General features: G+C 38.0%; 1 protein-coding gene across 2 annotated transcripts in view; it reads left to right on the forward strand.

Moving 5' to 3' along the window:
• Positions 1-26,595, forward strand: part of NPEPPS (aminopeptidase puromycin sensitive) — an 89,958-nt gene that overhangs the window by 55,133 nt on the left and 8,230 nt on the right. For both annotated transcript variants that reach the window (XM_047707896.1, XM_047707895.1), the window contains exons 4-18: positions 745-866; positions 5,186-5,293; positions 6,703-6,903; positions 7,354-7,450; positions 7,562-7,595; positions 8,443-8,557; positions 10,635-10,799; positions 11,638-11,742; positions 12,176-12,236; positions 15,178-15,287; positions 16,198-16,261; positions 18,202-18,341; positions 20,106-20,240; positions 21,628-21,847; positions 26,111-26,253. In XM_047707896.1, coding sequence (XP_047563852.1) covers positions 745-866; positions 5,186-5,293; positions 6,703-6,903; positions 7,354-7,450; positions 7,562-7,595; positions 8,443-8,557; positions 10,635-10,799; positions 11,638-11,742; positions 12,176-12,236; positions 15,178-15,287; positions 16,198-16,261; positions 18,202-18,341; positions 20,106-20,240; positions 21,628-21,847; positions 26,111-26,253 — 1,820 coding nt within the window. The remainder of the gene's footprint in view (positions 1-744; positions 867-5,185; positions 5,294-6,702; positions 6,904-7,353; positions 7,451-7,561; positions 7,596-8,442; positions 8,558-10,634; positions 10,800-11,637; positions 11,743-12,175; positions 12,237-15,177; positions 15,288-16,197; positions 16,262-18,201; positions 18,342-20,105; positions 20,241-21,627; positions 21,848-26,110; positions 26,254-26,595) is intronic.

Consider the following 26,595-nt stretch of genomic DNA (forward strand, 5'->3'; position numbering starts at 1 on the left):
CAACAGTGGAATATACATTCATGTTGCATTTTATTTGCATTTAGTAATTATTGGATAAATGTATTTCTTTAATATTATCATTTCAAATGATTGAGGTGACTGTAAGAGTTTTTAATGCCTTTTTTGCCAGCCAAATCATTGATCTTCCCTATATAGTTCCCTTCAAAAGTATGGAATCAATGTTCTATTTGGATTGAACAGATAGGGTTTTTGTCTTAAATTGGCATGAAGTCCTCTAAATGGACCAATTTATGTGGCATCATTGGCAAAGAACATGAATTTTGGATTAAACAGGCCTAAATTTTTTATCTCATTCTTGCTATTTAATAATCATGTGACATCAAGCAAGTTACTTAATTTTCAGCCTCAGTTTCCTCATCTGAAAAAATGGAGACTATACTACTTCCAAGTTTCTAAATATTTTTAAGGCTCCATGCACAGTAGTATGTCATAAATTTAATAATGTTCATTTCCTTTCCTGTTTTTATCTTTATGGATTGGTGATTAGAGATTAAGTTAATAAAGTTAAAGAATTTTCTAAACAGTAACCCTAAACATGATATTAAGGTTCACTTTAGGATTAGTTTACCATTTTTCAGTAGATACTAGATTCTTTCCATTGCCAGAAGTGTTTGAGAAAGGAAAAAAAATGATTTGAACATAAGTTAGTATCTTAAGGACATATTTTTGATAACTTGTACTTAATATCTGTATTTAAGTGGTTTCATTCATCTTCAATCACAGGTACAGGAACCTTAAAGATAGATTTTGTTGGAGAGCTGAATGACAAAATGAAAGGTTTTTATAGAAGTAAATATACTACCCCTTCTGGAGAGGTGCGCTATGCTGCTGTCACACAGTTTGAGGTATGGTATTCTTCTCTAAAATGCTGTGATCTTAAAGTAGATATTCTGACAAAGTTCTGTTCCATTATTTGCGTGATTATTTCAGGGTAGGTGCCTTTGGCCATGATTATATTCATGATTTTGGAATTTTTATTGTATACTCATCCAGTTATCTCCATTATAGAGGGACAGAATTAGAGATGTAGGATGGAGAATGGACACGCACACACACACACACAATGGCATTACTATTTTATAGGAGAAGCCACAGGAATCAAATACTAAGAAGATAATTTTAATTAAAAAAGGTACATCGTATAAAAGCAATTCAGGTATTGAAATTCTGTTACATATGTTTGTATAAATGTGTATGTATATATGTAACAATATGTATGTGACAAAATTATATGTGCATGTATGTGTATATACATGTATGTATACATCTGCATACATGCATATATGTAGCAGAATTTCAGTGCCTGAATTGCTTTTATACTGTGTACATTTCTTAATTTAAATTATGCTCTTAGTATTTGATACCTGTGGCTTATCCTACCAAATTAATGGCAATGTTGTATAGCATTCCTTTGCTTCTTTGAAATGTTCTGCTATTTGTTTATCTTACTATATTATCTGCACTTTCTTTGATTTTTATTTATCATGTATATTAAAATTACATAACTTGTTTTGAATTTGCTAGTGGTACTTTTAAGTAGTAAAACTAATTAATTTTAGTCCTGTACATTTCAATGTGGATGATGAAATAGCTGATCATATCTGTTTTTATGTTTCTGCCTATATCTCTGTGTTGTTTGTTTTGCACACCTAAAGTTTTGGATTGGGGTGCCTGGTTGGCTCAATTGGTTAAGCGTCTGCCTTTGACTCGGGTCATGATCCTGGGGTCAGGGAGCCCACTTCTCCCTCTGCCGGCAGCTCCCCCTACTTGTGCTCTCTCTCTATTTCTAGCTCTCTCTCTCAAATAAATAAATACAGTCCTTTTTAAAAAATAAAGTTTCAGATCTAGTTTACTACTAAATAAATAAATAAAATAATAAATAAATTATACTTATTATAAATAAATGATAATATTTAAATAAATATTTTTAAAAAATAAAAATAAAATAAATAAAAATAAAAAATAAAATAAATATTTTTTAAAAATTCCCATAACTATTTAGGCTTAATTCTGTGTTTCAGTTATTTCAATGCTTATCTTTAGCCCTTTAAGCACTTCTGTATCCTGCAATAGTTGCCTGGAGTATTTCTCCAATAAAATATTTTTAAGGGAGGGTATGTAGATAGTATACTTCCAGAGTCTCTGCACAACTGAAAATCTTTCATTTGCTTAATACATGACCAGTTTTAATGGGTGTATAATAGATTTGTTGAGGGCGGGGGAAAGGAGGAGCAGCAGCCCCTAACATTCAAAAGTTGTGCCAGCATTCCCAGCTAGTCATGTTGGTCTCCTTTTCGACGTTAACAGCATCATAGAGCACCACCCTCGGGCAGGGTTACTCTGAGACTATGATAAAGGGAAACAAAACAAGGGCGCTTCATAATTTCATCTAAGGACAGACAAAAGCAGGGCCACTGTGCTACCCATGAAATAGCGACCAGCTCCCTTTCTTAGTAAAAATGAGCGACTACTACTTCTTTCTCAGTGTCAGTTTTATTCTTGGTCTAGTCTGCCCTCTCTGTAGGTGAGATCTGTTGAGATGCCCACCCACAGAATTCCTCAACTTTCTGACAGCACCCAGTTTACAGTGAATCTAAATCCTCCCCCAATTCACTGGGCCAAATCCGGAATACACATATGATAGCTTGTTTCTCACACACCCCAGGGTTCCCCTTACTGTGAGTTTTCCCTTGCTACAATGAGTAACAAACCCAACTTCTCAGCTGTAAGAGCAGTATATACAATTGGGTTATAGTTTTTCTCTTTCAAAGGTATATAAATGTTGTTCCATAGTCTTTCATATCTCGTCAAGGGGAAGAATCAGACTGGAATATCTTTTTTTCCCTTGTAGAATAACATTGTTTTGTTTTGCTTTGCTTTGCTTTCTTCCTGATTGCTTGTTAAATTATTTCCTTGTACTTAAAAATTAAAAAATTTTTTTACCAGGTGTTCACTTTTCATGAACTTTACATAGTAATTGGTGAACCCTATTGATGTTCAGATTTAGATCTTCAGTGTAGCCAAGTTTTCTCCTCTTATGTATTACATTCACTGTGGTGTGTGCTCTTTCATAATAGGTTTATATCTGATGTCTGTCTCTCAGATGAAGTTTCTGTATTAGAAACTTTTTTTAGAAACTTTTAGATCTTGTTATCTCTGTTACTCATTTAATTTCCTCTAGTATAAATTCATTTCTCTACTGCTGCTGCTCCTAAGTTCAGTTTTTCTGTGCTATCTTTTCTTTCCTTACACTCTACTTACTTTTCAGATGTAAGTAGAAGTAAGTATTCTTTGAATGAATTCATCATTTACTTAACTTCTTTGAGAGTGCAGTTAGCCATATAGCATTTTCCTTAGAGAAACTTTTTTCCAGAAGTATGTGCTTCCTATACCTCTGTATAATTTATTCCTTCTTTTCATGATACAGAATCTTGTAATTGGTTTTTTTTTTACTTTATTCTGTTTTATTAAAGTTTCTTTCTCTTATAACTGATATTCTGCAAAGACTAAACTTTATTTTGCTTTAACAAGGTTGCTCTTTCTTAAAAAACAAACAGGTTTCCTCTTTATATTTAAAGAAAAAAATGAGTTCTCATTAAGTAGGTCAAGTGGTAACAGTTTTATGTGTTCTATATGGAAATGCCATTAAATGGATACCCTGGGACACGTGAGTGGCTCATTCAGTTAAGCATCTGCCTTCAGCTCAGGTCATTATCCCAGGATCATGGGATCAAGTCCCACATCAGGCTTCTTGTTCAGCAGGGAGCCTGCTTCTCCCTCTGCCTGCCATTCTCCCTGTTTATGCTTTTGTGCGCTCATGCTCGCTCTCTGACAAATAAAATCTTTAAAAATAAATAAATAATAAAAAGAAAAATGATGGGTACTTCGGTGGCTCAGTTGGTTAAGTGTCCAGTTCCTGATTTTAGCTCAAGTCATGATCTCAGGTTCATGAGATTGAGCCCCAAGTTGGGCTCTGTGCTGGGCGGGGAGCCTGCTTAAGATTATCTGTCTTGGGCCCCTGGTTGGCTCAGTCAGTTAAAGTGTCTGTCTTAGGCTCAGGTCATGATCTTAGGGTCCTGGGATTGAGTCCCACATCCGGCTCTCTGCTCAACGGGGAGTCTGCTTCTCTCTCACACTCTCCCTTTGTGTTCTCTCTCAAATAAATAAATAAAAACTTTAAAAAAGAAAAGATTCTCTCCCTCTCCCTCTGCCCCTTCTCCCCTTAAAAAACAACAACAACAAAAAAAAACAGACAAAGAATGACCTGTTTAGAATTGATGAGAGCATCTGTCTTTATTCCTGTTGTTATCATTTCAGATGAAGAATAAAGCACATTAGAGATTCTGGAAATATTTTTGTTTTTGAAATAAAAGCCAGAGAGGCAATCTGTCCTATTTTCCCAGCTCTAAATTCTTACAGTATACTTGTTGACCTTCCTGTGCTCTGTGTTTTGAACATTACTGCTGAAACCATTAACATTGGATTTTTGAAATGTTGGAATGTTCTGTTAAAAATTTAGGGGCCTCTGGGTGGCTCAGTTAGTTAAGCATCTGCCTTTGGTGCAGGTCATGATCCCAGGGTCCTGGGATTGATCCCCACATCTCCCTTTCCTCCTCCTCCTGCTCGTGTGCTCTCTCTCTCTCTAGTAAAAAATCTTTAAATACATATATATTGGGGCGCCTGGGTGGCTCAGTGGGTTAAAGCCTCTGCCTTCAGCTCGGGTCATGGCACCAGGGTCCTGGGATTGAGCCCCACATCGGGCTCCCTGCTCGGCGGGGAGCCTGCTTCCCCCTCTTTCTGCCTGCCTCTCTGCCTACTTGTGATCTCTCTTTCTCTGTCAAATAAATAAATAAAATCTTAAAAAAAAATAAAATAATATATATTATTCTAAATTATTCTAATACTATAGATTATTAAGATCTGTAGCAGACCTAATTCCTGGGTTATTGCTTGTTTTTGTTTGTTTTTGCATTGTCGCTGTGGCAGGGATAATACGCCCTGTGTTATCTCTGTAGTCACTGCCTGGTGTGTTGCTGGCATGGAGTAAAAAGTAAATATTTAAACAAGTGAAGGAATGGATGATAGAAAGATGATGACCGTTACTTCATAAAACAGCCGGTTAGGTTAATTCAGTAATATTCATATTTCATTTTCCTTTTTTAAGGCTACTGATGCCCGGAGGGCTTTTCCTTGCTGGGATGAGCCTGCCATCAAAGCAACTTTTGATATCTCATTGGTTGTTCCTAAAGACAGAGTAGCTTTATCAAACATGGTATGTATGTATGTAAGTATATTGAAAATTTGAACAAGTGTTTAGAATATTTAGTTTGCTGGTTAGATGTAATAGCATGAAACCACCTAGCACAGTGCTTGATACATAACAGGAGCACAGATGTTCGTCATCTTTATGTCCAGTAAGCCCTCTTTTTTAAAATTCCCTTATTTGGAGTTTCCTTCCTCATGGAAGAAATTTCTTAAAATTTGGAAAACTAAAAACATGATGAATTTAATAAATATTGCCTGAAAAAAAATCTGACTTTCTTATCAAATGCCAAAAGATAGAGCCATATGTGAAATGTGTTTAGGTTTCTGGTTGATTGTATTCTTAGAATATGCTCTCTTCACTGATGTCATTATCTCTTTCATAAACAGAGTAAGCATTTACTTCTTGAAATGTATTGTTTAACACAGAGAGTACCCAACAGCCGGTCATAAGACTCTGGGAACTTGGAAAAGCCTACTTTGAAAATAACTGGTTTCTGCCTCCATGCCTCCATTCTCATAGAGAGAATGCCATTCTCTTCTCAAATATTTCTAAAAAGGAGGCTAATATATTAAACTGAAATATTATTTTACAGTTTAGTATGAATGAATTTATCACATCTGTTCTTGAATAAGACTTCCTTGGAAGAAAGAATAGAGGGGCGCCTGGGTGGCTCAGTGGGTTAAGCCGCTGCCTTCGGCTCAGGTCATGATCTCAGGGTCCTGGGATCGAGTCCCACATCGGGCTCTCTGCTCAGCGAGAAGCCTGCTTCCCTCTCTCTCTCTCTCTGCCTGCCTCTCCGTCTACTTGTGATCTCTCTCTGTCAAATAAATAAATAAAATCTTTAAAAAAAAAAAAAAAGAAAGCATAGAGAGGTCTTAGGTGGAGAGCCTGAATAGGGAAAAAAAAAAAAAAAAAAGCAGAGGGGGGTGGAGGTTGGTAACAACAAAGAGAAATTAGGAACTCTATTGGTAAAGTGGAGAGTCCTCCACAAATTTGCTTAGAGCCAGCCTTGGTATAGAGAATGTTCTAAATTTAGATATCTGTACCCTTTGAAATGTAGATTTCACAATTACTGTTTATTAATAATTATTGCCTTCTATCCTTATTTCACTTGGAAAGTGTTGAGGTCTTACTTAAAACATCCCAGTGCCTGGCATATAGTAGGTATTCAAGAAAAGTTGCTTCTTTTCTCTCATAGATTCCTGGTAGTTTTAACACTTCAGCCCCCAACTTCTTAGTGTTTCCTTCTTAATAGGAGAGATTTTGATAGCATAAAAGCAGTGGATGAATTGGGATAGATAAGTAAGCCGTGCTGGAAAGGGGGAGGGAGAAGCTGCACATATTTTTGGCTAGTATTTGCTTTAAGATATTTAATGTAAATCTGTTTAAATTTTCTTTTCTTTTCTTTTTTAAAGAATGTAATTGATCGGAAACCATATCCTGATGATGAAAATGTAGTGGAAGTGAAGTTTGCCCGCACACCTGTCATGTCTACATATTTGGTGGCATTTGTTGTGGGTGAATATGACTTTGTAGAAACAAGGTCAAAAGACGGTGTGTGTGTCCGTGTTTACACCCCTGTTGGCAAAGCAGAGCAAGGAAAATTTGCGTTAGAGGTAAATGTACTTGAAGAGGATTGTTCCAACAGTCCATAACTCCAGGTTGGGGAATTTACATTTCTGATCAATTATTAGTACAATTATTTATAACTTAGTCTGAAATTTGTTGTGTACTTTGGTTTTATTTTTAATTTTTAATTTTGAAGCTACCAACCTTGGTGTCACATTAGCATTTTATAAGATAATGATTAAGAGAATATTAGAGTGGAATTTATTTATCCACAGAGTGGGTGGGAAAAGATGTAATGTATTTTTCATACCAATATATTATAAATGGATTAAAGTTTGGCCAACATAACAAAAGCCAAAGACTTGGAGGTAGGGTTCCCCAGGGTTGGTTTCTAGTAACTTGAGATGCTTTGGCTTGCAACAGGATTCCTTTGTGGATTTCTATATGAATTACGATAAAATATTTATCAGATGGTTCTTTTGTTTATACTTTTGTAGGTTGCTGCTAAAACCCTGCCTTTTTATAAGGACTACTTCAATGTTCCTTATCCTCTACCTAAAATTGATCTCATTGCTATTGCAGACTTTGCAGCTGGTAAAGTAAATTTCATTTTATTGCTAAATTGTAATAACTTTTTTGAATTTTGTGATTTTGAGGAAGAAGTATGTACATATATCAATAAATGTTTATATTTATTTTATGAAGGTGCCATGGAGAACTGGGGCCTTGTTACTTATAGGTATGTTAATGATTCATTACCCTGCCTTATCTTTTCAGTCACTCATTTCATAAGAGCTTCACTCCTAATCACAGTTGAGTAGCTTCTGCTTTATGATCTGCTGTAAATTTTCCTACCTCCCCCACTTCTGCACACATTTCAGGAACGCAGATGAACACCCTCTGGTGCTACTATCAGATTGTAAGATTTTAAAGTGAGCATCTGGCATTAGTAACATTTTTAGATCTATTTTTGGCTGAGTTTCTCATTTTGGTGCCTCCTCTTCCTCCCAGGAGTTTCATAGTTACTTTTCCAGCTTGAAGAACGATCTCTGCTTTAATGTTTTCTAGCTAAGTTTTTACTTCTCTGTCACCACAGTACAAACATGTGGGTTGTATAATTTTTAAAGCAGGGTCTGTAAACAAGTTTTTACCCCGCCTTCTTTGATGAGTTAAGTTTTGGATGGCCTGCTCAGTGTTCTTGTTGGGACTGTGGAATGCATCTTCCCCCCGTTTGCCACTCCCCTTTTTTTAGTGGGAGACTGTCTACTCTCTCTGTCTAGCACAATAATCCCTAATCCTTTAGACTAAGTTTTTTTAAAACTTTCGGACAGCTGTCCTATTTACAAACTGATGATTAAACTTGTGTCTCATCTTTGATCTTCTGTTGTATGAATTCTGTTGGAATAGTCCTTAATCTTCCCAGAACTTTTTCTATTCTGTGCACTCTGAGGAAATGTTTTTTTGATATCTCTAAAGCCTAACTTGACCATCTTATTTACTGTTTGACTCTCCCTCTCCCATTTGTGTATGCCTCCTTTTATTGTAATACTTAACATTGTTTAAAAAAAGGTTTTTTTTAAACACAGGGAGACTGCATTGCTTATTGATCCAAAAAACTCCTGTTCCTCATCACGCCAGTGGGTTGCTCTGGTTGTGGGACATGAACTCGCCCATCAATGGTTTGGAAATCTTGTTACTATGGTATTTAATATTTTTAAGTGCTCAAATATATTTATCTTCGTCCTGCTGCACATTATTTTGGCTACATAGTATTTCAGGTTTGACTGGAACATAGTACTAAAAAATGAATGAGAGAAAATCTTTATTTTAGAAAGTCTGCTCAGCAGTGTTTATCAGAATATCTTTGTCAATCAAAAGAATGTGGACAGTCTTTATTCAACATAAAATATTTCCTAAACTGTTGTAGAATTTGCCTACAAATGGTGAAGTCATAATACTATGGTGAGAGAAAGAGACTCCTCTTAGGTTCAGAGATTCCAGGCTAACTGTAGTTTCTTGAGCATATTTATTATGTAGTTAAGTACCTGAAAAATAACCTGAACATAATCCATTAGGTTGCAATGTTTTTAGGAGTCAGTTTTCTCATTGCTTAAAAAAAGTTAAGTTGAAATTTGATAGAAATGAAACTAGGGAATAACTGTTAAGTATAATAAAATTTTCAGCTGTCCCATTGAAATTATTGTTTATTATGTTTTCAGTGAATGATCTCTGTTCTCAAGTCTTGACCTTTCCCTCTCACTCCAAATAAGCACTCTCTATGTTGGCTAGTTGTGTTAGAACTTGGGAGCAGAGTTTAATGAGTGAACTAGAAGTACCCCTGCAAGGAAAGAACTGGAGGTTCTGGAGCCAGCCAAATTCCCTGATAGCATTTTAGGCTGCCAAAGAGCAGAACCTGACTTGGATGTTAGTTGAGTCCATATGTCACAGGAATAAGCAAGACAGTAAGACATTTAGCAACCATTACATGTCTGAGACAGTTTTTAAAGAACGCCAGCCCTTAAAATTAAACCATTTCCTTTTGCTTTAGATGTTTAAATTTTTACTTAGGGGTGAAAAAAAGTTTTGAAATATAATTTCATGTGGAATTAAGTATGCTGGTACGTGTATTCCAACATGTACAGAAATATTCTCTTCTCCAAATGTAGCAAGTTCGTTTTTACGAATTTTTTGTTAGTTTTGAGCAGTCTTTATTTTTTATGATTTTAAATTACCAGCAATAAATTTTAGTAGGAAAAATGTGCACATTCTCATATAGCTTTTAAATAACTTTTTACTGAATTTGAGTGACCTTATAGTTATTAGATGTCAGTTGTTTCTTTAACTGAAATTTAAGGGCTCATGATAAGTTGGTGAGTAACTAGCTCTGTACCAGCTTATCTTCTTGGAAGCTACTAGTTAAGTAAGCGTACAAACCACTTAGACAGATAGGCTTTCATCACTTAATGTTGAAAATATTTGATCTTTTCAGAATTTTAAATGCCTTTTTTCTTTTCACCATTACATTAGTCCTTTAGCATATATCTTGGATTCTTATATTGCTTTTTTTTTTTTGTAAGAGATTTAATCAACTTTAATGAAACTTAGAATAAAATCTCTTTCTAAAAAGTTGATTTTTTTTTTAAAGTTGGTTTTATCTTTGACTCATTTATATTCTTTGTCCATTTTACTAGCAGGTAAGAATTTTATAATCTATAAGTACTTAAACACCGTTCATTACTGAACTACTTATTGCCATGAAACTTCTGTTAATTTTACCTAATCTTTGTATAAGCAGTACTGCCTTTCTATTTATCTAGAAAGTTTTAACTTGTCAGTCAGTCATTATGGAAATCTTTTCCAGTTTTCCTTGTTTGGTTCTGGTAGCTTTCTGGTTTATTCAACTAAATTTTACCTGACCATATATTCAGTCTTTTGCCTACATTTATCTGTTCTCTTCCTCTTTTCCATATAAGGACTTTCTCCCCTCACTCCCTCCATTTTCCTTCCATTTTTTTCCTAGCTTTGGTAATAAAGAGTTACTTAGCTATGTTTTGAAATGTCCCTTAGACCTAATGCCAAAATCACCAGTTGGCCTTCCTTAGCATCTCTTTTAAGCATCTTTTCTATTTAGAGATGTGAGTTATTTACTGAATGTTTTTCCCTGAATTTTGGCTTATTAAAAGTTGTAGAGTATAGTGGGAGGGACATGTGAGTTTTTTAAATTAGTGGAATGATAAAAATTTTGTTTTCTTTATACATTTATTTCTTTTATTTTTAGGAATGGTGGACTCATCTTTGGTTAAATGAAGGCTTTGCATCATGGATTGAATATTTGTGTGTAGACCACTGCTTCCCAGAGTATGATATCTGGACTCAGTTTGTATCTGCCGATTACACCCGTGCCCAGGAGCTTGATGCTTTAGATAACAGCCATCCTATTGAAGTGAGCCATACTTTTCAACCATTGTCCTTTGCTCTCATTTCTAAAGAAATAAGTAATTTTTTATAGAGATACTTAGGAGCCTGAAAAGAAAAGAAAATTGCATGGATAATTCACTTGTTTTTTTAAATTCATGTTTTCAGTCTTGAAATCTCACAAGACTTAATATATTATTATGTTTCTTTTTAAGGTAGGCAGTGGAAGAATTTTATCTTTGTGGAGGCAAGTGCTATATACCCATAAGCTTTCATTAAATACATTTTTATTGACTAGTATGGGAGAACCATGCCTGTTGGGCAGTATGCACAAGAGAACATTATGATTCTGTTGTTTGTTTCAAAGAAAACTCTGAACATATTCTTTTATTGTTGTCATTGTCTGTTTTTATATATATTTTATTTCTTTTGACTTAGCCTGTCCTTATTTTGGCTAGTTTAGATGGACAAATTTTGCCTCCAAAGAACTAGACTTACGTCTACTTTGGCATATTTAACCAGGCTTCTGTGTAATTGTAAGCCATTACAGTTGCAAGAAATCAAATGTTTCTCATCTCTCTCTTCCTCCCTCTCCCAGTTCACCAATAAAAAGATCCATGGTGATTTGCCTCCCAGCAAAGCCAAGCCAAGACTTGCAGAGATGATGGGGATCATGTTATATGCTCCACTTTATTACTGTTAGTTACTACACTCTTTTTAAGGGTCATCATTATGTATTCATGAGTGAGCTAAAGGCGGAAGAGTGTCTTATGAGTTAGGAGGGTTTTCCTAGAAAGCTTTTTATGTCATTCAGTAGTAGAGGCTGTTCGTTTCCTGTCATAACCCTGAATCACACTGTCTGCCAGGTCAGTGTGGGCCATCCTGCTGAAGTTGATGAGATATTTGACGCTATATCATATAGCAAAGGTGCATCTGTCATCCGAATGCTCCATGACTACATTGGGGATAAGGTAAAAAAGCCATTTTAAAAAGTCTTCTATCCTTTTATGGTGAAATCACAGTGTTTTGCATGGAAAAAAAAGTGTCTACATTTATTTAGATTAAGTTCCTAATTAATTTTTCTAGACTCTGGAAGGATATTACCCTGATCTGGCTTATCTTCTTTTCTTTTTAATATTGACTCTTACGGTCTCTTAGATGAATGATGTATAAATGCATTTGGGGGATGTGTGGGAGGCTGGTATAAAAGTTAAAAACAGACATGCAAGGCAAAGAGGGTGCATACTTAAGTAAAAGACAGTAGACATTATGACAGATAGTTGTTTTTCAGTAAGTCTGACACTCAGCTGATTTGAGTAAGTTAGCTTTTGAGTACTAATATGCAAATACACTATAAATTCCAAGGTCTTAATCCACTGGATTTTAAAAATTGTGTTTTCTCAGGACTTTAAGAAAGGAATGAACATGTATTTAACCAAGTTCCAACAAAAGAATGCTGCCACAGGTAATCTTTAAGAGCTTGAGATAGCAGTGAAGAGGAGGTGTTGGCACTCTATCCAGAGTGGGACATTTCCATTTTTTCCAAATGCTTAACCTTCCATGTGATAGATAGGAAACAAAGTTGACCTGTTTGGTGCCATGTGTTATGTGATGGATCAGCATGAATCAGAACCTGTTATCCTACCGGTCCCCCTCCAGGACTCTGCTCTCCGTAGCTCAAGTCCTGATACCTTAGAGAGTCCGAAGAGTTCAGTTTACCTTACCAGAACTTGTTCTTTTTGGGGCTCATTGGGGGTTTTTTTGGCCTAAGTTGACCATTGGCCATTAAAATTGCTGCAAATTAACCATTTTTTAGTGAACTTATGAAACTAGTTCAGTGAGTTTGAGTGAAGGTTTAAGATTATTAAGTGGTTTAGAGTGTATAGTGGTCTGAGGTTTACTGTGTATGGGAGCCAAAAGAAAGAATAAAGGTATGAGTTGATTGAAGATAAAAAAGAGCCAGAGTTGGAGTTTTGAGTTCTTCAGTGAACAAAAATAGTTTAAAAGCAAGATTTGTGTAATGTCACTAATACCTAATAGAATGACAGAAGTTCAGAGAGGGCTGGCCATGGGCTTTTTCTGAGGTTTGTGACCCATGAATTTAAAAATACAGTATATCTGCCTCTCTGTTCAGGACATGATGTAGGCCTGACACTATCCCCTCCCACCTCCCCAACCTCCCACCGTAAATTTCCATCTCAGCTTATAAAAGAGAGAGGCATTCCATTCCTTAAAGCAGAGCTACAGGGAAATGTGCTCCTGTAAGTTTTCTGAGTCGTTAGCATGCATACATGTAATACCTGAGGACAGAACCTTATAGTGCTTAAGCTGTAACATACATGCCATGACCCAGGGTCTGCGGAAGTGTTTGTAGTTCATTTGGTCTGGGGAGAGACCGGAGGATCTGCCTAACAAGCTTCCGGGCAAAGCCAGTGCCTCTGGTTGAGACGCCACCCTTTGCACAGCGAGGCCTACCTTGTATCGTTTCTTGGTTTGCTGGTGTTATGAAGGACAGTTGGTAGTTCAGACACAGTGCAACCCCCATCCATGGTTTTGATTGTCTCTCCTCACTCCCCTTTGCTTAATCCATGCCTTCACGATCTCTCTCCTGAACTCCATAGTTGCCTACCAGCTTAGTACTTCTTGCCTGCCCCACTCTCTTCAGTTTTCTCTCTCACTATGAGGCTGCCCAGGGTCATCTTTCTAAATCGAGTCTCTGACTGCCTCACCTGCTGATTAAAAACACTTGCGATGGGGCGCCTGGGTGGCTCGGTGGGTTGAGCCGCTGCCTTCGGCTCAGGTCATGATCTCAGGGTCCTGGGATCGAGTCCCACATCGGGCTCTCTGCTCAGCAAGAAGCCTGCTTCCCTCTCTCTCTCTCTCTCTCTCTGCCTGCCTCTCCGTCTGCTTGTGATCTCTCTGTCAAATAAATAAATAAAATCTTTAAAAAAAAAAAAAAAACACTTGCGATACTTTACTCCCCTGCACAGTAGAGCCCCACGGGGTCCTGGCCGCTAGCCCCGCCTGCTGTCTCAGCCTCACTGCCTACTGCTCCCACACCTGGGCCTCTGTCTTCTGCATACTGAACGTTTGCTGTTGCTGATATTTTCTGTCTTTTCTTAATACTTTTTTCTTTGTACATAGGGCATTTATTCTGTCTACCTGGATTGCCCTTTTCCCTTTGTCAGTCTAATGAACAACTCCTCTTCAAAATGCTGACCAAAAGTCCAACTCTCATGAAGCCTTTATTTTTTTGGATTTTTCTTGAAAGGCTTTTCCTCTGTTCATGTCCTCCTTCTAGTGTGTATTACAGTGTATTGCTTTTTTGTTTACTTGACCACCAGTGCTGTTTGACTGTGTGAGTTTTACTGCAGCCTCAGAGCACTGAGTATTTTTTAACCTCTGTTAATCGAATGGGTATAATGGTTTTATATGAATTGTTTAGGGGTGATCTTGAATATGTTTCTATTTGTTTCCATTTTTTCTTGTTTGAATTCCCCTGTTTATCTTTTATTTATTATAATTTTTGATTTTTTGGTTTTTTTTTTTTTTTTTTGGTTAAAGATTTTATTTATTTATTTGACAGAGAGATCACAAGCAGGCAGAGAGGCAGGCAGAGAGAGAGGAGGAAGCAGGCTCCCCGCTGAGCAGAGAGCCCGATGCGGGGCTCGATCCCAGGACTCTGAGATCATGACCTGAGCCGAAGGCAGCAGCTCAACCCACTGAGGCACCCAGGCGCCCCTGTGATTTTTTTTTTTTTTTAAAGATTTTATTTATTTATTTGACAGAGAGAGATCACAAGCAGGCAGAGAGGCAGGCAGAGAGAGAGGAGGAAGCAGGCTCCCTGCTGAGCAGAGAGCCCGATGCGGGGCTCGATCCCAGGACCCTGAGATCATGACTCGAGCCGAAGGCAGCGGCTTAACCCACTGAGCCACCCAGGCGCCCCTGATTTTTTTTTTTTTAGTACATTGGAACAATTAAGGACATCTTAGACTTTAAGACCAGTTTTTGTAATAGAGTTTATTTAATGTGGAAGTGAGGGGACATTAATTTGACCTCCTGTTTGTCTCCTGAACCTGAAAGAACCAAAGAATTGGTTAGTAAAGGGGCGCCTGGGTGGCTCAGTGGGTTAAAGCCTCTGCCTTCGGCTCGGGTCATGATCTCAGGGTCCTGGGATCGAGCCCCACATCGGGCTCTCTGCTCAGCAGGGAGCCTGCTTCTCTTCCTCTCTCTCTGCCTGCCTCTCTGTATACTTGTAATCTCTGTCAAATAAATAAATAACATCTTTAAAAAAAATAAGAATTGGTTAGCGATGTGATGTCAGGAGTTACAAAAAATTTTTGGTTTGTTTAGGAAAACAAAAATGTAAACATTTTAGATTTTCATTGTTTGTGTTTATCTTCTAGAGGATCTCTGGGAGAGTTTAGAGAATGCCAGTGGTAAACCTATAGCAGCGGTGATGAACACCTGGACCAAACAGATGGGATTCCCCCTCATTTATGTGGAAGCAGAGCAGGTAACCTTACAACAGACCCTCCAGTTCCCCCGCCGCTATGTGGAATGAAATTCAGTCAGTGTCATCAGGTTTGCTTTTCTGTATGTTAGTATTCTAGGTAACATTGAACCCAGCCCTTGCATTGTTTCCTTGGCGATATATTATCTCTGACCATTTGTCCCCCACGTCATTAAAATCATACATACTTACAGGAGAAAATAAACTGTTGTCTACTTTCACTGTCCCCAAGGAAAACTCTGTAAACTTGTTGATGTGTTCTTTTTTTTTTTTTTTTTTTTTTTTTTTTTTAGTTTATTTATTTATTTATTTAATCTCTATTCCCCATGTGGGGCTTGAACTCACGACCCTGAGATCAAGAGTTGCTTGCTCTTCTGACTGAGCCAGCCAGGCACCCCATGGTGTGAATCTAAAATGAACAAGTGGGGTTTATTCCAGGACTGCAGAGTTGGTTTAAGCTCAGCCTTTGAACCAAGCTGTGTGCTTCTTCATGTTTATTGGTCACTTTGAAAATTTGAATTCCTGACAGGCTAATCTAAGGTTGTCACTTTTTAGAAGTGGAAGTGGAAGAGTCTGAAGACATAACCTCCCTCTATAAAGATTAAAACAGCTTGCTGTACTATTATTTATTATGTATCCTTATGGAAGTGGTAATAGTTTTAAGTTCTTGTCTGTGTGTAAATCCCTTCTTATGTAAAACATGGCCTTTTATTTAAAGTATTGTTATTTTGAGGCCTAAATGAGAAGTGATGTCTTCTCCCATTATGTAGTGTCATCATCTTCATCACTGTTGCAGTTTGAGACACTTGGCTGTCCTGGTTTCACCTTCTGTTTTGTCACAGAAGTGTTGCCCCCACCAAAAAAAAAAAAAAAAGTCAATACTACTATTTTAGCTTTTGTTTTCCCTCTTTAGGTAGAAGATGACAGATTATTGAGGTTGTCCCAAAGGAAATTCTGTGCCAGTGGACCCTATGTTGGTAAGCAAGTGGCTATAAGTGGGAGCTGATAAATGAATTTGAATACCATATGAGTAGTGTTCCAATTAATAGGAAATAATCCATTTTTCAATATTTTTAATAGAATTAAAAATAAGGAAAAAATAAGGTAATGGTAATAAAATAAAAATGAAATCTTGGAAATCAAAAAAGATTCATGAGATATTTGTAGTGTTTTGATAGTCTTTGATTTTTGAAATTCCCTGTTTCTGTGTATTATTGGAAGCTATAAGGAATAAATTAGGAACACCCAAGAAGTAATGTCTCTAGCCTTCATTCCTAAAAGAAGCCTTGGTGCACACTTGTATGGGTAGCTATTTTTTTTTTTTTAAATTCTTGGGCATACTAAGTAAGTGAACAAGTAAATAAATAAAGCCCAGTCATTATTTAGCATTATTATGTACCAGTTACCGTGCTAAGCAGTATAGCTTAGTAGTACTTAGAAGTACTGATCCTTCTTTTATAGTCTCAGCAACCTCATTAGGTAGATAGTATTATTTCCTTTTTATAAAATGAGGGAGCTGAGGCAAAGCTGGGTTAGTTAAGTGGCCCAAGGTCACCTATCTAATGAGTTAAAGAGTAGGAATTCAAACAAAATAGTTGGATTACATGAGTTTATACCTTTACCCACCACTCAACTCTGGTTTTTCAAATATTTCTACAGGTCGTTGATTCTTTTGCTCAGAAAATTAGAAGTGTTTCTCTGCACCTTTCTCACCTCCTTTAAAATAACATTTCTTAATAAGGGGAGATGTATATCAGAATCACCAATACGTTTTTATGCTCTACCCTCCAAAATACGGTACACTCTACTAGGGTTAAAAGGTACAGCCTTCCATCCTTACCTTGCTTAGCATTTAGAATTACTCTTTAAATAACTATGTCTGACAAGTTAGATGACAAGTTTATTATCCAAAATAAATCCTGAAGTGTTACATTTTCTGTTTGCTGCCTGCATAGTAGGACTGACAGGATTTGCAGTTTTTTCAAACACTCTGTGACCAGTATAGGTAGTAATAAAACCTGAACTATCCCAACATTAGAAGAAAATTCTGATTTGTCATTTAGCCTAATAGCATAAAGTATATAACTTATTAATAGTTTACATTAATGCACTGGGCAGTGACTCTAGTCTGTTCAGTATCTTTTTTTTTTTTTTTTTTTTAGATTTTATTTATTTATTTGACAGAGAGAAATCACAAGTAGGCAGAGAGGCAGGCAGAGAGAGAGGAGGAAGCAGGCTCCCCGCTGAGCAGAAAGCCCGACGCAGGGCTCGAACCCAGGACCTGGGATCATGACCTGAGCCGAAGGCAGCAGCTCAACCCACTGAGCCACCCAGGCGCCCCGTAGTCTGTTCAGTATCTTAATTCAGAGTCTGTTTTGCTATCTGATACCTCAAAGGCAGTATGTTATCTGCCTTTAAAAAGTTTTGACTTTTAGCTATCACTTTTTAGTGGTGGAATCCATCAGCTCCAAGGATTGTCGTGTCTATCACAGAAATAAAATCAACCCTTCAGTGTTTCAGCAGTATATATACCTGCACCTTAGAATGTTTTTAAATGCTATGTGAGAGCTTTTACCTACTCGAAATTTCTCTTAACAGTAAAATCATTACTGTCTCTATTGCTCTGTAAAGGGAAAGTGGCAAATTAAAATCACTATATTTGTGATACTACAACTGAATAAACTGTTCTCTTTTTTTTTTAGGCTATTGTGATTTTGTTAATAAATCCTCTCTTCCTTTATACTAGTATTATTCCGGTTGTGGAAGAGTTTATGAACCATTGAATATGAGCTGTTGGCTTAACAGTTAGACTCAAGTTCGTGTGTAGGACACCTGTCCTCTCTCTCCGCTTTACCCTCTTTTTCTTCCAGTGACAAAATATTTCTCAAGTTTCCTATTCGTTCTTCTCTTGCTTAAGGAGAAGACTGTCCCCAGTGGATGGTTCCTATCACGATCTCTACTAGCGAAGATCCCAACCATGCCAAACTGAAAATTCTGATGGACAAGCCAGAGATGAACGTGGTTTTGAAAAATGTCAAACCGGACCAGTGGGTAAAGGTGAGTCTAGAAATGGCCTGACTGTTTTTATCTGACCTAAATTGATTGATTTCTCTCACTCCCCTTATGCATTTTATGGCTGGCTCTAAATTCTGCATTAGTTTAGACTAGGACTTGCAAAGACAGAAATTTAGGGCCAATTTTCAAATAATATGGTCTAGATATCTTCCCTTATGTCAGTTAAGGAAGTGATAGATAAGCAGATATTAAAAGATGGGATCAAAGGGGAGAAAATAGTAGATTATGTGTAAAGTCACATTAACCAAAAGATTTGTAGTCTTGCAACTTCACACTGCACTATCATTGTTATGAGATGTTAACTTCGATGATATGTTGTCATTGGAAATGTACAGCTATAATCAAGTGAGCTCAGACATATAATAATAAGTTTGTGTCACTGAAATGTGAAATCCTGTAACTGATGTTGGGAAACCATTTCATAAAAAATAACAGTTGGTAAAGATGATTTTTCATTATCCTGTACTCTGCACCATTTATAATGAAAGTATCTACTAGACTTTTCACCCAGTTATAGGTTCCTAATAGGAATTATATGTTGTCTCAGACTTCTTTGCTTTTCTGAAAAGAACCATTTTTCTCTTTGTTCTAATACATATTTTACTTACTGGAATAGTGTATTACCACCATTTGAAATTATATCTGGAAGATGATGTAGCTGTATGAAATTTTTCTTACAAAAGAGAAAAACATATGTACGCAGTGATTGTAATTGCGTAAATAAAGGTATTATTCCTGTAATGAAAGGTAAAGGGAATCAATAAAACAGCAGTTGTATTATTGTGAGGTGATTTTTTAAAAAAATACTTATATATAAATAGAAAAATATTTATATCTTATGCTATTATTTTACCTTCAAAGTGTTTTGTATATAAGTATTATCAGAAATATTTTTCCCTAGGGCTAATAATACATTATATGTTGATAAAAAATATTTTAAAAAAAGAAATATTTTTGCCTATTGGTAAATGGCTTATAGAGAGTAGTGACAGTCCATGATTACCTCACTCCACAAATCATGTGAAATTACCTTTTAAGTTTCCTTAATTCTTTAAAATCTAGGACCTGAACATTGTTATTCTGTTGAGAGTCTGGATGAGTAGATGAGTGTAAAGGCTTAGTCTTTCTCAGATATTCCACAGTCCATGCACTCTTACATACAGTAAATATTTTCTGTAAACTTAAAACCGTCCACTGCGAGTGGATAGAAACTGGCCCATGTGACTCCTATTCTCCCTACCATCCAGCTCAGTTTGGAGCCCGACGTGGGGCTCAGTCTCCTGACCCTGAGATCATGACCTGAACTGAGATCAAGAGTCAGACAGCTTGGGGCGCCTGGGTGGCTCAGTGGGTTAAGCCGCTGCCTTTGGCTCAGGTCATGATCTCAGAGCCCTGGGATTGAGCCCCGCATCGGGCTCTCTGCTCAGCAGGGAGCCTGCTTCCTCCTCTCTCTCTGCCTGCCTCTCTGCCTGCTTGTGATCTCTCTGTCAAATAAATAAATAAAATCTTTAAAAAAAAAAAAAAAAGAGTCAGACAGCTTAACCAACTGAACCACCCAGGCGCCCCGACAACCAATTTCTATCTTTACGTGTTGTTTCATGTTCATCGCTGCCTGCATATGTGAGCTTTGTTGTTTTTGCTCAGATAAACAAAACCCAGAACACTTTTCACACCTGCTAAAGATTGTTTAAAAAAAAAAAAAAAGGCAACTGTTTAATTAATAATGCCCATTGGGTGTCTTTTCAGTTAAACCTGGGAACAGTTGGATTTTATCGGACCCAGTATAGCTCAGACATGCTGGAAAGTTTATTACCAGGCATTCGTGACCTTTCTCTGCCCCCTGTGGATCGACTTGGATTACAGAATGATCTCTTCTCCTTGGTGAGCCTCCCTCAAGTAGTATGATGGATTTTGTTGATTAAAGGATTTTGTTTTTCCTGGAGTGTCTGACTGAAACATAATTAGAAGAATATGGTTCTTCCTGAAGGTTGAACACCTTTTGGGACTAGAACAAATGACTAATTATTAATTAACAAGACAAGATTAAACACATCTAATTTACCAGAAACAAATCCCATCTCACTACTCCTAAGGCAGGTTTTGCAACTAAAACTATCCTTTGTAAGGCAGAAATTCTTCTTGGTAGAAATAGGTATGAGCCTTGAAGAAATTTCCCTACTGATGTGTTGGGTTTTTTTAAATAATTAATTTAGAGTGACCTATGTGTTCTAAAATAGTGATTGTACTTCTCTGGAAACATCTAGTATTTTTTAACATTCCATTGCTACTCAAATATAATAGCCCATTAGCTTTAGAATTATGTTATATTTGGCTTTGTTCCAGAAAGGATTTAAATCAGCAATTAGTAGTATTATCTTTATGACTCCAACATAGGTTAGATAATTGCCAGATGTCTGTGATAAAATTGTCAAATTCCTCCTAGTGTTCCTTTAAATTGGACTTGAAATTTTCCCTCCCCTCTGCAGTAACTGGTTTTGGATTCCTCCTTTGTATAAACACAGATTAGCATTGGTGCACACAACCTCACATCTGCTGATCTCATTGCTGAGAGAGACCTGTCCCAGGAGAGTGCTGTGTTTGTGCAGTTGGCTGCTGTAACAGAAGTTCTTTTTCCTAGCTCTGTTAGTTAATTCTGAAAGGACTCTGAATTTGTAGTGCCTTCCAGTTTGCCTTCTGTTAGAAATGAATGAAGGACAGGCTGATGTTGACACAGTCTGCAGGTCCAATTTTGAAAGCGCCTCTGTCAAAAGCCAAAGCCCTGACTATTTTTGCATCTTTTCTGAAAGTCTGAGAATTTTTAAAATAAAAAGAAAACGAAGGTCCAGACACTGGATAGAAACAGAAGTTAATTGTTTTCTTTCTTGCTTTCTTTTTTTTTCTTTCTTGCTTTCTTTCGTTTTGAAGTGTAGTTGATACACAATGTTACCTGAGTTTCAGGTGTGCAGCATACTGATTCCACAAGTCTGTGCCTCGTGCCATGCTCACTGCATGTGTAGCCACCATCTGTCACCAGACCAAGTGTGCTTCCTTACTTGGCTCTTTTATAAATAGCAAAAAAAAGTAAATAAGGAATGTTGTCATGATAGCATTTTTATTTAAATAATCCCTTGAATTTATATAGCCCCATTTCCTTTAAACCAGAGACATGACTGACTAGCAGTAGATAATGCTGAAAATGCATGCTTATGTTTTTTTGTTTTAGTTTTTGTTTGAAGACTAGATTAATTTATGTTTTTTCCTATCCCAGGCTCGAGCTGGAATCATTAGCACTGTAGAGGTTCTAAAAGTCATGGAGGCTTTTGTGAATGAGCCCAATTATACTGTGTGGAGCGACCTGAGCTGTAACCTGGGGATTCTCTCAACTCTCTTGTCCCACACAGACTTCTATGAGGAAATCCAGGAGTTTGTGAAAGATGTCTTTTCACCTATAGGGGAGAGACTGGGCTGGGACCCCAAACCTGGAGAAGGTAATGGGTGTGCTGAATGGGGAAGTAATGGAGGAGAAATTGATCCTTTTTTACTCAGCTGTTGTTAACAGTATCAGTAACGTTTTTGTATCTGCTGGATGTTACTATGTTTTCAGCTCACCAGAAATTAAGTTTATTGGTGAAATTACATGGGTCGCAAAGTAAAAACAGTGGTGGTTATGTGTATTCACAGCTAAATATGATTTGTAAACAAATCAAATGGTGGGAATAGAAATCTTTTACAGAGTTCCAAAGGCCTATCTATAATCAAGGAAAGCTAAAGGGAATTTTGGATTATTTTATTTATTATTACCCTAAATTCCAGGCACCTTATATGTACAACTTGTAAAGACACTGAGAGACAGTACCTGAACTAAGGAAGTTATTTACTTTCTCCATGTGTTCTCTCCTCTGATTATTTCTGTAATCACATATTTACTCTTTTGCTGTCCTGTACATGTTGGGAATGGTGGGCGATCTGAAGGCTTTATATATAATTATTTTCTACCATCTGCAAATAACTAAAGATGGTATTTCCCTCCCGAGCAGTCTTGTCCCGGAGGGGGTCTTTTGCAGTAAGAGCAGCAGTAACAATTACCTAGAGCTCTGTGGTTTCCCTTCATTGATTCAGCAAATACTTTTGCACCTAGTAAATAACCAGGTTCTATTCTGGGAGCTGGTGGTACAGCAGTGAAGAAAGCATTGCCCTGTGTGGCTTACTTCTAGTGGGAGGCACAGCAAATCATTAAATACATGATATTTTAGGTGGCAGTGACATCATGAAGAAAAATCCAGATAGGTGAGGTAGCCAAAGAGGAGGAGGCCGGTAGCTCATCGAGTGGTCAGAGCAGCCATCCCTCGTGATGAGGTGATGTGTGTGCATAAGCAGAGACCTCTGAGAGAGAGCTGGGAGGCCATCCAGAGGGAAAGGGTCCAGCAGGGAACAGCCAGTGCGGAAGGCCTGCAGCAGGAGCATGCTTGGGTCCTTGTGATAACAGTCAGGACAGAATAGTGAGGGAGACAGGGAGTGGGAAGCGGTTCAGCTCCTGTAGGACCTATGGGAGCTTGTACACTATTTTGGATTTTCACAGTTAGTGGTATGAGAAGTGAACTTGAAAGCTGAAGCAGAACATGACTGGATATACTCTGCTTTGTGGAAACCAGACCGGAGTTGGGAGCCCAGAGAAAGGAGCAGGGAGACAGGTTACAAAGTGCAGTTGAGGCACTGGTTGCAGCTTGCACTTGTAGGTGGTAAATTCTGTGGTTGTTCTGAAGGCAGAACTGAATCTGTTTGGTGGTGGACTGGCTGCGGTGGAGTGAGAGGAGCCGCCACATTCTGGCCTTGAGACTGAAGGAGTGAAGTTGCCATCTGTAGGAATGGGGAAGACTGCTACAGCAGCAGGCTGGGGGCGGAGGCAATCAGGAGTTGGGTTTTAGACATGAGAAATGTGAGGTCCTTTTAAACATCCTGGTGGAGAGTATCATACCTAGTGGTCTAGGCCAAATAAATCCACTTAGTTCATAGATTCATAGATGGTATATATAGCCACGAAACTAGAGATCATGCAGGGCTGGAATGTAGGTGGAGAGAAGAATAGTCTGAGGACTAGGTCTTAGGCTAGGCTAGGATTTGGAGATTGGGTGGAAGAGGAGGTATCAGCTAGGGAGACTCGCTGACCAGTGAGGTGAGAGAGTCAGGAGCAAGGAGATGTCCCAGGCAGCTTAAGAAGCAGTGCAGACGAAGGGGCACCTGGGTGGCTCAGTTGGTTACATGACTGCCTTCGGCTCAGGTCATGATCCTGGAGTCCCAGGATCGAGTCCCACATCAGGCTCCTTCCCTGCTCAGTGGGGAATGTGCTTCTCTCTGACCTTACCCTGTCTTGTGTGCACTCTCTCTCTGTCTCTCTCTCAAATAAATAAAATCTTAAAAAAAAAAAAAAAAAGGCAGTACAGTTGGAGAGTTATCCACCATGACAAATGCTGCTCTGAATCAGGCAAGGTAAAGAATTGGTGATTACCTTGGCAAATTTTGTGGAGTGGTGGTGACCAGTTTTGGGTTCTCCAGACTGGGAGTAGGGGGAGAGGAGACAACACACTTAGACAGCTTTTTAAAGGAGTTTTTGCTGAAAGGGGGTAGTCTGGAGAGAGCTAGGTGAGTGGAGATACTTTTTTTTTTTTTAACAAAGTGGGAGATTTTATAACATGTTTTTGTGCTGATGACAGTGATGAAATAGTAACAGAAAAATTGGTGGTGTGAAGAGAGGGGAGTAATTGCTGGAGCGATGGCCAAGTGATGGAGAGAAGTCAGATCCAGTGGAGGACTGGCTTTAGGTAGGAACAGAGATCCCAGAAACAAGACAGGAGAGGGTATGTGGAGACAGTTACAGGCAAATTAGCGGATGTTGTATTTCTTTGTCATGGTGATAATGTGTAAAACTTTTTGGGCTCAAACAGAGCTTTATGAAATACGGAGAATGTCTTTCTTTAGCTTTCTAGGTTTATAGCTGGAAGGGCCAAACAGCAAAATAACAAAACATTGCCTTGCAAGTCAGTACTGGAGCCAGAATTACAAATTAGTTCTTCACTGATGTCCTCTTGTGTTATCTATTGATCTCCTGTGGTTTTCTTAAACTTACTTTTTACCGAGGTACGATTTAGGTGTAGCAAGGTACACAGTGTAAATGTTACAGCTCCCTGACTTTTGACAAATGCAGACACCAAAGGAGGTTGCCTCAGGGCCTCTTCCCGGTCAGTCCCTGCCACTCAGGTGTCCCCTGCCCGTCCCCTGCAGGCAAACATTGTTCTGCCTTCTTTCACCCTAGGTTAATATTACCTCTTCTAGAACTTTGTATAAATGGAATGCTAATATATATTCTGTTCTTCTATCTGGCTTCTCTCGCTCAGTATCATACTTAAGATACATCCTGTGTGTTCATCCTTTTTATTGCTTAGTGGTATTCACTGTGTGAATATGCCACGACTTACCTGTCCATTTTGGTATTGCAATCCGTCATTGCTGGTGTTAACTTTCTTTTTTTGAGATATAATCAATATATCATAAAACGGACCTCTTAGAAGTATACAACTTAGTCTTTTTTAATTTGTTCAAAAGGTTACACAACTATCCCCATATCTAATTCCAGAACAATTTCTTTAGCCTTAAAAGAAACTCCCTACCCATTGGCAGTCACTTCCCGTTTCCTGGCAACCTCCTTCCCTGGCAACTACTAATCTGCTTTCTGTCTCTATGGATTTGCCTGCTCTGGGCATTTCTTATGTGTGGACTCCTACCCCACGTAGCCTTCTGTGTCTCGCGTTTTTCACTTAGCAGAATGTTTCAAAGGTACGTCCATTTTGCATTGTCTATCAGTACTGCATTCCTTTTACAGCTGAGTAATATGCTATTGTATGGGCGTACCACATCTGTATATTCATCACTTGATGGATGTTTGGATGGTTCCTACTTGACAGCCGTGAATACTGCTGTGAACATGTGTGTAAACAAGTTTTTGTGTGGACATAATGCTTCCATTTCTCTTGGGTATATACCCAGAAGTGGAATGGCTGGATCATATGGTAACTCTCTGTTTAACCTCTTTAGGAATTGCCAGCTTGTTTTTCAAAGTGGCCACACATTTTACACCCCACCAGCATTGTATGAGGGTTCTAATTTCTCTGCATCCTTAACAGTGCTTGTTTATTGTCTGCCTGTCTTCAGTCATCCTAGTGGGTGTAAAGTGGCAGCTCACTGTGGTTTCAGTTTGTGTTTCCCTAATCACCAATATTGAGCCTCTCCTTATGTACTTATTGCACATTTACACATCTTTGGAGTCAATAGATCCGTCAGAAGTTGATTTTTAAATCTAAGATTTCAATTTATTATACACAGCACATAGTTCCGTATGTGATCTTTCTCTGAATCTTGGGTCAAAACCGCATGATCTAAGCCTGTTCCGCCTCTTCCTTTCACATACAGTCCTTAGCAGTGTACTTTCCTAGATAGTAAACATTTAATAAATTCAGATCGTTGACATTTGTAGACAAAGTCAGCAAATTTATTTGTTTAGCTAATCTGTTTAGTACTTCATTTCACTCTTATGATTTGGGTAATGTAAATCAGGTGTTCTCTCAAGTACTAAGGTAATTGATTGTATTTGTTCAAGATGGTAGACATAGTATAACACAATTACAGGATAGCCAAGTAGCATATTTGTGAAAACAGGATTTTTAAGCAGTTCCGTGTCTCTTTTACTTCTTAATCAGGTCATCTAGACGCACTCCTGAGGGGCTTGGTTCTGGGCAAACTAGGAAAAGCAGGACATAAGGCAACGTTAGAAGAAGCCCGTCGTCGGTTTAAGGACCATGTAGAAGGGAAACAGATTCTCTCCGCTGATCTGAGGAGTCCTGTACGTTTTCATGATGAATAACCTTGATCTCTAAGTGACTACATCATTCTGTGTATACTGTGGAATGTGTTTAATGGATACCAAAAATGACCTAAGTACTGACCCACAAATCATGTCTGATTCTGATTTAATGGGTGCATTTAGTGTTCTGTAGCCAGCATGTACTTTGTCTAACTTTCTCAGGCCAGACTCTGGTGCTGAAAGGTGATGATCAGCGCACATTTCACCGAGGGAGCGGGTGTGTGCTGCTCTTACTCACCACGTGCTGTCTGCCTTGCTGCTTCTCAGTGTGGGCTCTAAGCTCTTTGCCACAATTTGTATGTAACATTCACACACAGCTAT

Source organism: Lutra lutra, chromosome 16 (assembly GCF_902655055.1).
Source record: "Lutra lutra chromosome 16, mLutLut1.2, whole genome shotgun sequence".
Lineage (NCBI taxonomy): Eukaryota > Metazoa > Chordata > Mammalia > Carnivora > Mustelidae > Lutra > Lutra lutra.